Source organism: Clinocottus analis, unplaced genomic scaffold, assembly GCF_023055335.1.
Source record: "Clinocottus analis isolate CAN_PGR_092001 unplaced genomic scaffold, fCliAna1.0.p SCAF_25, whole genome shotgun sequence".
In the NCBI taxonomy this organism is placed as follows: Eukaryota; Metazoa; Chordata; class Actinopteri; order Perciformes; family Cottidae; genus Clinocottus; species Clinocottus analis.
The window spans coordinates 1,251,527-1,266,440 of NW_027175987.1; the positions used below are offsets into that span (position 1 = coordinate 1,251,527).

A 14,914-nucleotide genomic window follows, 5' to 3' on the forward strand; every position below is an offset into this window, starting at 1 on the left:
GAATGTCAGCCAATATTTTCATCTGCGGACACTCAGATTTTTGGTTTAAGGGTAAATTAACTGTAACTCTTGTCAATTCTCACCCACCTCATCGCTCACTGCTCCTTTCCTTTCCTATGCAAGTCGAGTCGCACCCACCCTTTCTATTGCCTGAGGTCATGGTGTCCCACCCCAATAGCAAGCCATGGCACATTCCAGCACATACAGTAGGGGCTGCCAGCAACCCCCTTGATACACTTTCTGGCTCGACCCAGTCTCTGAACACAATACCTGCCAAGCTTCAACAGGTGAGGCGTCAGAGTAGACACTACTAAGTTGAAAAATGTCTCATTCCACAGTGGGAAATGGCAAGATCTTCTGTGTGAATTTAAAGCTATTGCACTTGATGTTGCGCCACTTGCAACCGCCCACCCTGCACGCCCCCTCAGTGAGTGCAAGCCAGCCATTGTACCACGGAGTGTGATGGAGCACAAGATGTATTCGATGATTCTTATGCACCATTAAATCATCCCAACACACCTCTGAAAGCACTATTAAGTCACTTATTTTATGCACATACGATTGAAAACATACCTTTAACAGTGTAAACTGTTGCCCGCTTCAGTCTCACAGGAGCCTCGTCCCACAGTGCAGCAGGGCTTGGCAGTGCACAGACAGCCATCAAGGAGAGTCAAGGGGCTATTTGGCAGGGCGAGGTAGTGACACACCCTCTGCCTAGAGGGCACTGTTAAGCCCCGTCTCTGCTTAGGCACAGGGAAATGGCAGCTTTCAAACTTCCCAAACGGACATGAATTGCAGTTGGACCTATGGTGCCGTCCCTTGCTATAATTTGCGGGGCTAAGTGAAGAGGATGCAGGTGGATAAGTTGCAGCCTAAGTGGAATGAAAAACCGCAGGTTAGACTGTCACAGAAATACATAATATTTACACAACTCGCCTTCTATTCAGTGTTGGCCTAATTACAGTCAAAATTAGTTGAACCCTCTTTATACGTCCGTGGCTGAGATGATGTTATGGCACTGTGTAATATGAACTGGTCCAGACGCCCCACATCAAATGTGTTCATCACTGCTGTCTGAATTTTGTTTTTAAATTAAAGCTAGGCAAAAACAAAAAGACAGTTAACCACAGTCGCTGGATCCTTTAGGTGGTAATGTCAAGATTAAAGTTCGGTTAGTTTTTGTAGTTGATGTTAAATTTTACATTCTTTCCTCACATATGCTAGCAAGCTAGCTCACACTACCAATATGTTAGCTGGCTAGCCGTTCGATGTTGGCATGGCGCTAAAGTAATAATATGATCCTTCTGATTTTGTAAATCTGTAGAAGAACTTTTAAAATTAACACCTACCAAGTTTAAAGTTCGAAACGGTAGTAATCTATCTCCCAAACTGCTGTTTGTTGACGGTTCATTGTCTTGATGTGAATTTACCGGACACCTGTGAGCCAATCAGAAACGAGTATCGACTCGTCAACGACAAAACGACAGAGCGTCTCTGGGTAAAACATGTTAGAGGGCATGCTGGGAAATATCAAGGTCATCCAGGTTGCTATGAATGAGAAAATTGACAGATTATGAGACAATGGCCTCCTTGGGTATAGACATGCAAAATAATATAGAAACATATGGATTATTTTGTGTGTGTCTCTTTGTAGATGTTTTGTGTCTCTTTCTAGTCATTTTGGATCTCTTTGTGGTTGTTTTGCCACATTTTAAAGTTGTTTTTTTTTGTCGTTGTTTTGCATGTTTGTAGTTGTTGTATGTAAAAAAAAAAAGAAAAAAGTTGTAATAGGAAATATTTAATGCTATTGCATTGCTCCAATTTGAAAGAATCGAAAGTCCTAGAAAAATATAACCTCAGCGTTCTCTGTTGGCTAGGGCCCTGACAACTTATAATCATAAATTAATTCAAAACATTCAAGAACATGTAAAAAAAGAAAAAGGTGTGAAACTAATTTAATTCATCTATGTTTTATGACTGTCATCTGCATGGTTAAATCCAAACAATTTCTGGTGAGTCTGTTAGAGACATGTATAGAAATGACATAATGAATAGCAATGACTGCCATAAATAAATAACACCTTACAGTACATTGACAAATAAGTTTTATTTTAATCTTTTTTTATACATTATAACCATATCCGACACATTTTTATATTATAATAAAATGACTCTTCTCCCTTGTCATTTACATAAATCAAAAATTTGTATATTAAGACTGCAAAATAGTACTCCTGTAATTTTTGTATATAGCTTTGTACACATACAAGTGACAATGCATTCATTTTGCTCTGAACAAATGCACATTTTGGGAGGGGTGGGAGGGCATAAGAAAGGGCAGCCATAAGCAGAGAGAATACAAGAGCTCTAGCAAGACGGCAGGCTAGCAAGTAACACCACCACCACCACCATGTGACCAACACTGAGCTAGGTGAAAATGTCCAGTCAAACCATTTGGACTACTTGAAACGTTTGAAGTCTCATTCAATGTTGGGTTGTATTTTTTTTTAACCACAATTCATTGGGTTAAATCACAGGGAAAATGTATCGCAACCCAAGTCTTTCCCAAAAGCACGCCGCCGCCGCCCCTCACCCCCGTCTGGTTGTGTCCCAAGAGAAAACTTGAAGTGCCACACAGAGCAGTACAGTGAAAACATAACCAAATACACTTCAGGGGGGAAAGTACAGACCAACAACAGAGAGAAAAAGAAAAATACTTAAATCAGTCAACGTGATTGGAATTTCATATCGACCTTGCAGAGAGTTCAGGCTTTTGATAAAAACACCAGCAAAACATCCTCATGATCTTGGGAAATAAAATATACATACAGTATTAGATAATAAACCATGCTATATCATCCCATGAATACATTTTGATCTTTGTTTTCTCAATGGCAATAGTGGCATTCTGGCATTTACCAGGCCTCCACAGCATATGCTTCCTCCCATGTGAGAGACAGTGTGGGATGCGCATTAAAATGTATGTGGAGGAAACAATGTTGACAGTGCAGATAACTGAATAAAAGAAAATCTAAAATTTTTAAATACACTGATATACTGTTGATGAATTTGCATACTAAACAAAATTTCTCAGGCGTTGAAAAACTTTTAGTCACGAGTACTCTTTGGTTTGTGACATTGTTCAAAGTGATCACTCATTTACCAAATAGTGAAAATGAATAGATATATGCTTTTTTGCAACCTATAACAAACTTAACCATTACATTGGAGGCAATTGCAAGGTCTCTGCTGAGAACATTTATGCATAAAAAAAGTTTGACAAAGGAACTTGAAATCAAAATAGCTGCAATCACCTTCAATAAAAAAAACAATTTCGAATTTGCAAGTAGGTGATGTGTTTGTATTTCACTGTTTGGAAATCTCTGCAGCTGGTAATTTATTAAAATACAAGTCCTACAAGCCATCAACTGTTGCCATACAAAAGATTAATACAGAATATTTGTATAATCGACAATCAACAATACAAAAGAAGTTTGTCAATCAATTCAAATTGAGCCAACACATCAGCAGCCCTTCAGTGCTTTACATCCTCTGCAGCAGTGTGGAAAAGTGAGCTGTGGCTACTCCTGACACTGGCATGGTGAAGCTGTGGTCTCACTGTACAATGACTCAAAGGGCTCTGCTGCTGGTGAAGAAATAAATGGGTGGGGCGGGGAAAAGGGAGGGACAATACCGTACCCAAGATGGAGAAAACAAAGTGCCAATGTGTGTGATGGCTTGTGTACGTGTATGTGTAGTATATTTATGTGTATGCAAGCAAGACCCAGGTGTGTGTCAGGGCAGTTGGGGCCTGTTCACTCAGTGCCGCGGGTGGGAGTACTGGGCTGGTTGAGGCCCATGGTTTTGCACAACCACCCAGCAAAGTCCACTTCCTCCACTTCTGATCGTTTGATGAACGTGTGACTCTGGAAAAACAAACAAAAAAAGGAAACCATTATTTGTACTGTTAGCACCATTAACCCAAAACATAATAAACTGGTAATCAAAGTATGAGATGAATGAAAAGTTCAGGTACCAACCATCAACATCTTCAGATCGGCCCGCTCAGCTGGGTTTTTGATCAAACTGCCAACACAAATAACATTAAAGTTACCGACCTGAGAGATTGTCGAACTGCTTCTGTCGATGAGGTCTAAGTTGGATTTCATTTTTCCAAACAACCACCTCGTACATAACAAACTGCATTTCAGTCATCATCGACTGCGTTCCTCATATCACATGGCATTAAATAAATACATTTATGCCATCTACATTATTTACTTCTCCCAATTTACTTTTTCATAAAAGCAGTGCGCTTTTTTGAAATTGATCTTTTATAAAGCTCACTCTAATGCCAATGCTCACCATTTTGTCACAAAGTCCTGGAAGTCATTGGTGTAGACCCCAAGTGGCAGTTTAGGAGGAGGCTGAGGAGGAACCAAGAATCAAAAGGTTAAAAAGTAAACTGGACAATTAATGCAAACAAATATTTTGTGCGAAAATAAAAATGTGTTTATGCAAATCAGCTCTTTCTCAGACCTCATTCACAATGTAGTCCAAAAGCTCAAAGATAGCCATGGCTGGTCTACTGTCCATCCCATGCCCTGTGAAAAAGTTGCATATCATGCCCACAATTAGAATTACTCAGGTAACAAATGAATTTCTTTTTAAAAACACAAAGCAAGTTTTTTTTTCTCCCAATTATGTTCAAAGGTCTTTACCCTGAAAACATGAATGTAAAAATGTGTCACTATTCAAATCTACATGTTTGGAAATATTTTTTTAATATTTCTTACCGCTCACGGGTCTGCCCGGTGGTCTGGGCCTCTGCATGTTGGTGTGAGGCTCTCCCTCGGCCCCGTCCATGATGGCCCGTCCAAAGATGGACTCTAGCTCTTTGGCGTCTGGTGGGGGGATGGGGTAGCGGCCAATCGCCAGCTCCACCAGGGACAGACCCATGCTCCACACGTCAGACTGAACAGAGTAGTGAGTGCCCTGCAGTCTCTCCGGCTGTTGAGAAACACACGATCAACGTCAGAAGGAGCGGGTAGAGCCAAGATGCCGGGCAGGAGAGAGGGTTGGGCAGAGGGCTGGCTGGGGAAGGCACAGGAAGTGGTGGAGAGGATAATGGAGGGGGGGGTGTTATGGCAAGGAGAGTTGGGGTGTGGCGAGGGCAAGAGGACAGAGGATGGGAGGGTTTGGCAGGAAGTGAAGGGTAGCTTAGGACTGCTTTCGTTAGAAGGGTGAGCAAGGACAGGTGTGGGTGTGTGGGTGTGTGTGTGTGTGTGTGTGTGTTGGGAGTTATGATGAAGGAGCAAGTGTCTCTACACTACTGGTGCTTTGTGAGTTTGGGATGGGACAGACGAGCGGCTTTCGGCACTGCACCCACCAGGGGTCTAAGAGTGAGGGGAAAGGAGGGCGAGAAAGAGCGAGCACAGTTGCCTCGCTCTTTGCCAACGAACCCTTTCCTGAGCACAGCCCTCGGTTCTTGGCAGGGGAGTGAGGGAGGGCCAGAGGAAGGGAAGGCGGAGGGCGGGGCCAGGGAACAAGAGCAATGTGAGAAAAGAGAAGGAAAGTGGGGATAGGGCCAGAGGAAAAGGGGTGGGGGCGCAGGCGTGCGGCGCTGACTCACCGACATGTAGGAGCGTGTTCCAACAAAGGAGTTGGCCATGGAATCTATGAGCTGCCCGCTCACACCAAAGTCGCACAGCTTGATCTCCCCGCGAGAGTTGACCAGGATGTTGGAGGGCTTGACATCTATAAACAAATGTAAAATAAGTTCTTAATGAGACACGTCTTCAAACTACGTGCCTATAATCAACAACTTACTGTTGATCATTTGAGCTCAACATTTTTTGTAGACATCAGGATGAGAGGTTAGTGCTTACCAAATGGAAATCAAGACCAAACAGATGGCTAACCTGAACACTGCGACACTGGTAATTGAATATATGCGTTCAGGTATGTACATAGGCTTAGGTTTATAAATATAATAATGGTAAGGGTATAATGCATGTAATGCATGTGTATACATGACTGTCTATGATGATACATGCGTCTACGTTCCCAATCTTAGACACCAACATGTGCAACCTTTGAAATGTATACGGTAAAAGACGGTTTAAGACAGATAAATAGGTTTTGTACATGAAACGATTTTTCTTGCCATATAGAATTACTTAAGAAACAAAATATTTAGACAAGAGCTACAGTCTGTCATGAGGCCTGCAGGTGGTACACACGCAACCCCCCCCCCGGCTGTATATGTGGTGTTGTGTTAATTGAGCAAGGGAGAAAAATAGCGACACTCAAGCTGAGCACCCCCGCCCCCCCACCCCCCACTCCCGTTATAAATAAGCCTGTTCCTTCACATTTCCCGCTCATTGCTGAAAATCATCCTGCAAAAATAATGGGGGCAAGACTGAGCCCTGCAATGTCCTCTGTGGTGTGAAGCCCCCCCCCCACCGACCAAGGACATGAGATGAGTGACTGGAAGAGAGGTGGCATGAAAGAGCGGGAGAACGATGGAGGGAGACACGGAGGGAGGGGTCAACAGGGCGCGGCTGCTGTATAATCACATCTGAGAGGCTGTAATTACCGCCTGAGCTCACAGACAACCGTCGTAGAGTACCACCGACCCTCAAGCACTGTGAGGCTTCACTGTTCAGGTCTGAGCGCTGCCTTCACCGGCGCTTTTCATGACAACACACCCGTGGTTACTCAGCGGTGTGCTGTGGAAAACGTGCCTGCGTAAGACTCCGCTATGCTGAGACTTGTGATTTTGTTTGAATGCAAAGATAATTGTTTTTCTTTCTCTGTTCGTCATGCTACAAATGTCTACGATGAGGAACTTGTGATGCTCTTCAACAATAGTGTGCCTTGTGGTGAGCGTGTTCAAACCCTGAAGATGTTGATACAGTGCATAAGGAGGAGGAAAAAGGATGAAGACAATACAAATTTGAAGAGGAAAAAGTTTGAGAATGACTGGAGACTGTTTCGTTAAAGTGGCTTCACCGACAAAACAAGTTCAAGTTGGAAAAAGCAAATCATACCTAAACGCTTAGTTAGTGTGTTTGAGCCCGTTTCAGAGCAGGAAGGATTATGTCAGTGGTAAATTAAGGGATAACCCTGCATTTTTTCTTGAATGTGATGTTCAGATGGTAACATTTGCAGGGTCTGAGTCATATTGTTGCCTTACAAGCATGAAAAAAAATATATACGTGCCCCTAATATTGAAGGACTAGGACTAACCACAAAAGGCCATACTTTTTTTTAATTTATACATCTACATCGTATAATTTCTAAATGAGAGTAGAGTGGCAGTGTTGTTCTAATGCCTTACACATAGCGTATTTATTTACTTTTTATGGCTTTACAAAAAAACCTAATACATATTTTTAGATTAATCTGTCTTCTGCTACATTTCGGTTACAACACTATGTCCTATCAAAAATATGAAATAACAATTCAAAACTCTTTATAATTAAAAAAATCGAAATTTATATTTTATATCCATACATTTTTCAATAATCTTGCATGTGGGATGTATGGATTCAAAGGCTCCTCAGATTGGAAATGTCTTTTTCTGGAAACAACTGACAAGTTTTAAGATGATAACTAACCTAAAAAGGAGGTGTGATAAACATTAAATATAATGCTCTAAATAAAGCTTGGTGATGTGCAAATTCAGTTAAAGTGCTACGCAACACTGCCCACCCTTAATGTCCACATACTCCCAGATCATCATCACCCAGACATTGTGTAATGTCTGGGTGATAATGTGTAATCAATTATATTTTGCGAACGGCAGTGATTTGGAAATGTTGCAGAAGAAATTTTTAGAGCAAAAGTAATTTAGTGCGACTGGAGAACACCCTTACCTCTGTGCATGATCTGGTGTTTCTCCCGTAGGTAGGCTAATCCTCTCAATACCTGTAAACCAGAGGGAATCAGTTAACACAGTGCACCAATAAGGGCCAAATCTCTCAACACATATATAAAAATAGGCTTTTCCCATGTAGTTATCGAAAAAAAAACATTCAAAAAATGTTTACGTTATCCTGTTATTACACTTGAAACTGTTTAAATTGAGTAAAATACAGCAGTGACTCATGCATTACAGTACAACGCACAGCTTGTTAGGCAACACCACAAGAGAAACCCGCCCACAATGAGTAGCGCTTTTTAAAGAACATGGACAGTAACACGCTTTTAGGATTTTCATATCACTGCCAAAATTCAAACTGCAAAGGATTTTAAGTGACAAACACCTCGTAAAAAGGGCAGAAACTAGATATTTTTGTTTAAAGGCAACAGAAGTAGTAAGTGAACTACATACAGCTATGCTAACTTTTCCCAGGATTTCTTCTGGGATTCTTCTGGCCTCCTTCAGGACCTGGTCCAAGGATCCACCATCCTAGAAAGACATGTTGCACGGTTAAAATATAACACATTTTGTTTTAGCATCAATGTTTTTTGTTTTTTTTAAATGGGTGTAGGTCGGAACAAATATCTTGTCATTTAAGTTAGACAAAATACTGGTATCCATTGGTAGGAGGGCCCTACTAACAGTCTGTGTCCCTCACCATGTGCTCCATACAGATGCTGATCTCCCCATCGCTGTAAAAGGCCCCATAAAAGCCCACAATGTAGGGAGAGTTGCATTCGTGCAGCACCTGCAGCTCTCTGATAATCTGGTTTCTGATGGCAGGCTTGATTTCGAGGTGGATCAACTGAGGAGGGAACGGATGAGGCCATCAACTGATGTTCTGACAACAACAACAACAAATGCAACAGATGCAGTTTCATCATTCATTGAACTCTTATTTGTCACATTTCAGAGGTTAGCCTAACAATGCTTTTCTATTCATCTGTGTGCAGTAAAACTCAACACAAATTATTTAGGATATCATTTAGAAATAGTATAAAATAGCTACTGACAAAATAAGCGAGTCTAGACGAAAATTTACACTTGTTTTAGAATGGTACAAACCACAATATAGCAAAAACAGCTTCCTTATATTTCCCCCCCAAAATGTTTTTCATAATTAAAAGAACGGGCGAATTGGCTCATCAACACGTACTTTAAGGTCAGACAGATTCAAAAAGCATGCGTATGCTTGAGTGGCTGCTGGAATCCCAATAACTTTCTATATGTTCAGCCGTACACCATTCCTTTCAATTTAGAGGGGAAATATACGGATATAATAGGAAAATACTTTTTAGTAAAAATTTGGACCAGGATGTGTACTGACAGACATTTTATGGGGCAGGGGGGGGATGCAGATAGAAAACTAACAAACTGCTGATTTATCTGTAATATCCTAATATTTATATCTTGGTCATCTATAGGCGATGATAAATAAGTGAGTGATAAGAGAGTCAGTGTAGCTTCATGCCAGTAAGATAACAATCTACACCTCTGGAGTATGTTTTGGTTTAGTTCGGCTCAACTGCCACACTTCACCTGTAACAACAAACACATTAATATTCACCTTCCGGGCCATGACCAGACCCGAGGGTTTGTGGCGAACCTTGTTGACCACCCCTCCATTCCCAGCACCCAGCTCACATATGGGGTCAAAATCCTCATCCTTCAGCTCCCCGACCTGGGCTTTCTGGGTCAAGAAGGCCTCCAGTCGTTTCCTCTGTTGCTCGTCCAGGTCCAGCTCTCCCAGTTTCTTCTGTAAGGCCTCGAGGTTGGCTCTTTGGGGAGAAGACCACAGGGTTGTGACAGTCAAAACATGGTGGTAGTGAGGTGACAAAACAGAAACACAATGGCGTTACTGGTGTTATAAATGGTGTCGACTTACACACACATTGCAATAATAAAATATATCTTTTACCACAGCTATGACAGGTCTAACGTTACTCACTCGGATGCAGCATCGATGGTGTTGGAGGTGGCCTGTCCCTCCCCGATGGGCGTTATGTTCAGGGGAACGGGTCTTCTTTTCGGAGCCATTTCCAATAATAACCCGAAAGGACTTTTCTTCAATAAAGCACTGACGTGGCAATGAGCTAAGAAGCTGCTATTCTACCCCTTTACCTTGTTCAAAACTCTGTGTGGGAACAAGAAAAGCAACAGGATCAGCTCTTGGTGGCTAGTAACTTAGCTAACGTTAGCTAGCATTAAGTTAGTATACTTTACTTACTTTTTGTAGTGAATAGTATTCTACCGAGGTGATCTTTAAAAGGCAGATGAGTTTCCGGTGCATCTATAGCTGTCGGAGTGAACACATTTCTATTTTTTTCGTGCTTCTTTCTAGGTTTGTCTACCTGCTGCCACTAGACTAGCTATTAGCTGCTATTAGCCGCTACTAGCTAGCACCAGGAGGAAGAAAAAAACCGTGCCCTGCGTCTCGTGCGAGCCCCTTCGTTTCTCAGTTTTACGCAAGAAAACGGGGCTGCCGCGGGATTTACCGGCAGCGAACACCGGGAGACCGACTCGGGTTGGCTTCCCTTCCGCAGGACGGGCTGCGTCCAAGCAACAGATTCCTGACGTATTTCAGTTCGGGGGGCACTGAAGCGGAAAAAGGGCTTTGGTTCCGTGGTGGTGGTGCCTCGATACAGGAAGCAGCAGCTGCAGCAGCAGCATCAGACCTGTGTGACACCCACAGGGAGAGCCCTTCAAATAGAAGTAGCGCGAGACCGGGGCCGTCCGACAAGTTGATAAGAGGAATGGAGGAATCTGAAGGGAGATGAGTTTGTGTTATAACGTCTCCGGGTTGCTGTTTTTTTAATGAGATAAAAGTCCAGTTTAACCGTTTGTTGTCCACGCCGCTACTTTCTTATGTGTTTAATGGCAGTTGATAAACAAGCTCCGAAGTGCATCACTGCCACCCAGCGGTCAGAAGAGGGAACTGAAGATTTACAATACATTATACAATATTATTGAATTAATATTGAGAATTTTATTAAAACATAAATTAAAAAATTCAGTTTTAAATGTTCAAAGGAAAACATTAGCTGCTGTATTTATTTATCTACTTATTTAAATGTTGGCAAAGTTTATTTTTCTTTTTGAAGTTCAACCTAAAAGAAGACTATTGCCAAACCCCAAATAAACCACCCAATAAAACCACAATCCCACAGCCGTTACAACATAAAATAATGTGATACTTTATATCAGGCTTTAATTCTTGCGCCATGTCTTCAAAAATGTACATTTTTATGTTTTAACTGTTGCTAATAATTAGCAAATCCCTCCAGCATTCAGGATACAGAACAGGATTTAATTGTGCGGTGTTTTCCCTCCCCATAATGAGACCACACTGGGATTATGCAACATTTAAATATACATGTTTTATTGAACAAAAAGTCTTCAGTAGCCAGGAATTAAGCATTGTGGGACAGTTAAAGTCCTACAGTTTCAGGCTCTTGGTTTTATGCATGCTGGCTCACTCTGAGCTTTAGTTTTACAGGCGAGATTAAAAAATAAACATTCATTTATCAGTTTGAATACTGAGGACCAACCGCCCACAGCTTTGTGCAGTCATCATGAAGAGGATGCAGACTGAGGTGACAGAGTTAACTTTATATTTTATAATGCCTAATCATAAAATAAAACCACTATTTTTATTCCACAGAGATTAAAACTAGATCACTTTTTTATTTCACCCCACTTGACATAAAATTAATTATTGGGCAACCAAATTAAACTACTTAAATGTAATTAAGTCCCCAAGAAGACTTTTAGCAACTCAATTTCACTAAAGACTCAATTTATATCAGACTAGCTTCCCTCCACCTGAGGTTGATCCGAACCATTTTTGGAGCACCCACAGATATCAAAGCTGAAAATAAGATGCAAGGAATTCATCTGTTAATCTGGTCAGTCAGTGTCTCTCTGGCTGAAGACAGAAAACTTTCAAAATAAAACAATGTCAGGCATGTTTGATTTTTTTAAGAACTGATTTTAATTAATTCCACACGTCAATAACAGCTGTTAGAATACGATCATTTGAAATTTTACAGTTTTATCCTCAACAGGCATCAAATGTGTCCCCAGGTCTGAGCATTTGGTACAGGACATGACAATATCCACCTTGAAACCAGTACTCCCAGTGCTCTGCATTCTTACTGTCTGCTTGCCTGTAGGAACAGTTGGAGGCGATTCAAGGCTTAATAAAATATTATTTTAATTTTATTGTCTTTTAATATGAACATATAAAAAAACACAACAAACAAAACATTTACATCATGGATTGTAAGCCTCTGCCCATGCTACCTTATGCATTATTATAAGAAGAAGAGATGCCACTACAAAAGGAACAGACCCTCAGCTCTCTGGCTCCCAAACAACCTGCAAACTTATCTGGCTCAGTTCCACAGAAGCAACCTGCTTCACCTCTCATCTTTATCCATAAGGCAAAGAAAAGTTTAGGGGATCCACTCAAATAATGACCTTTTGTACAGAAACAAGTGAACAATGTAATTTTTATATGTATAGCGGTTACTTACAAATACAAATTACCTAGTTAAAGAAAGGTATTAGAGTTCTTTACATTATATAGCTTCAAAGCGCCTTCTATAGAATTTTTCCTTTTCAGGGACAGACTGATGTATTACAGGCAAAGTGCCATCAATCAATTTTGTGTGGATTATCAAACCTTTTTTTGCAACAGTATATTGATTGTGTAAACCATGTCAAAGTGTCAAAGGGAGAAAAATGGAAGACCAGATTTGACTCTCCCTACTTTTCCAATCATCCACCTTGTCGGAGGATGCACTTGCAGACAGCGCGGCCCGGATCGATGCGTCAATGTCACTTCTCTGTGCTTACGAGCGAGGCGAAAGAAAACCAGATTCTGTGCTGATCAAACCGTAACAAAGGGGATGATGAGATGAGAGAAATGTACAACGAGGAGTTAATCAAGAGTCATTTCTACGCTTGTACCCGGAAGATGGTTGAGAAGAACTGATCACAATGGTGCAGGGGTCTTTAGTTAATACGCACTACATGAAGGCTTTAAAATAAATAAGCCTTAAAGTTGGGATGACGTTGTAGATGAAAGTGCAAACGGCTCTTGCAACACGGCAACATCTTGTCTCATCTTCAAGCAAACACTGATGACCTTCCTGCAGACAAAACCTAAAGCCTCCACATCCAGCCCGGGTATCCTTCTTTGTGGAGCAGCCATAGCATTCTGACAATACTAGTGCAGAGGAATATTAGTCGCAAGCCTACAGCATGTAGCAATTAAAGGCCGATTCTTTTCCAGCAAATAGATGTGACCTTATCTACATTGAAAGGCGGCCGAGGGGATTATTGGTTGAAGCAGCGCCACTTGTTCCAGACAAGACCATTTGTAATCCAATCAATTACTTTAAGCGTGGTGGGGCTGCACTTATTGACAGTTGATTAAGTTTCATTGTGTCGGGCTTGTTGAACCCAACATAGCAAAGACCTCTGAACGGTGCTTTGACTCGGGTCGGATTCATTCAGAGGAAAAGAAAAGGGAGCGTTCATCAAGCACACAGCCATGAGCCCGGACCAACTTTAACTAAACACTCGAACCACAGCAGCAGAAGGAGGCTGGGAGTGGGCTCCTACTTTCTGTAACTAACAGCTCCTGTTGGCACAGAACAGCCAAATGCAAAGTCATTTGATTACACACAACTGTGAAGAAAATGTGACGCTATTAAATAAATATGATACTTCCAGAGGACATCTAAATGTAGGGGAACAAAGGAATGACAGCACTTCTGATTCCTGCTCCAATAACTGTCCTTTTCCACAGATTGTATTCTGCCTCTCTGTCCATTTCTCCGACTTGAAAAACATCAAAGAAATCCTCAATGAAATAACCCCCCCACCCTTCTGCTGGCCAGTTCAGCTAGCCCTAAAATAATGGGCTCCAATCTTCACCACTCAACAAAAAAAAGGCCCCAAAATCTAATGTTCCTCTCAGTGAATTCTCAAAACAGATCTGCTTTGGCGCAGCCGCCGCACAGTAAATTTGATGCATTTTGTCAATATGCAATGCCGATATATCACTCGTCCCAAATCCTTTTAGAGCGCAATAACTGCAATTATGTTTCACAGACTGCACCCACAACTTGTTCCATTACTGACACCTAGTGTTAGCTTGGTTATCCGCACACTCTCTCACTGTTTAACAAATATTCTGTTGCTGCAGAGGGAACAGAGCTGTATGGGACGATGAAATAAAACAATTAAAAATAAAAGAAAAAAAAAATGGAGGAAAACAAAATATCCAGTGTATAAATTGGCTTCAGAAAGACTCATTGATTCTTCTGTCCTCTTCTTTCTCAGCTACTCTCTGGTCAGTCTGCTAAGATTTTATGACTGAGGTAGGTTCTCTTTAGCTAAGGACAAAATTAAAATGGAAAGCATCACACATTGAGGCCAGTATTGTGATCTGCCCTTTTATAATTAAAAAAAAAAAAAGATAAATTCCTGAAAAAAACCCTTTCAAGCTTTAAATTCATACTCTAGAAGAAATAAACACAAGGGGAGAGGTTTTAATTTGCATCACACTCCAGATACCTCTGCCTTGTCCTCTCACAAATTTGCAATGCTCTTTTTCCATTCGTTGTTTTTGACCTTTTACCAAAAACCGCTGAGGAGCCTCCATTTTCAACTCGTCTGTTCATCACAAATGTGACAAAAATCAAAAGACGCACACATCGAACGCCCCATGGCTAAAAGAGCCTGTAATTCCAAGTCAAATACAAAGAGAGATGAGGTGGGAGAGAGGGAATAGTCTGGAGAGAGAGGAGGAAGGAAGGGGTGGGTGGTGCACGATCCATTCAGTCTCTTTAAGTAGAGGCAGGACGGTACGGATATTCACTGCAAGGTGACTGTTGGCCAAAAGGAGTTAGAGTTGCTTCCAGTGGTGTACAGTACAGAGAGGAATCCTAATCCCTCTAGATTGAAGATTTAACAGTG

At 41.4% G+C, this 14,914-nt stretch overlaps 1 protein-coding gene across 1 annotated transcript; it reads right to left on the bottom strand.

Moving 5' to 3' along the window:
* Positions 1 to 3,339: 3,339 nt before the first annotated feature.
* Positions 3,340 to 10,714, bottom strand: map2k2a (mitogen-activated protein kinase kinase 2a). Its single transcript, XM_068591455.1, has 12 exons — positions 10,155 to 10,714; positions 9,876 to 10,061; positions 9,495 to 9,705; positions 8,586 to 8,732; positions 8,339 to 8,416; positions 7,881 to 7,932; positions 5,633 to 5,757; positions 4,797 to 5,010; positions 4,540 to 4,604; positions 4,366 to 4,427; positions 4,041 to 4,086; positions 3,340 to 3,926 (listed from the first exon to the last, which is right to left on the bottom strand). The coding sequence occupies exons 2-12, from the start codon at positions 9,962 to 9,964 to the stop codon at positions 3,816 to 3,818; spliced, it is 1,200 nt and encodes a 399-aa protein (XP_068447556.1). The 5' UTR covers positions 9,965 to 10,061; positions 10,155 to 10,714; the 3' UTR covers positions 3,340 to 3,815.
* Between the last annotated feature and the right edge of the window lie 4,200 nt (positions 10,715 to 14,914).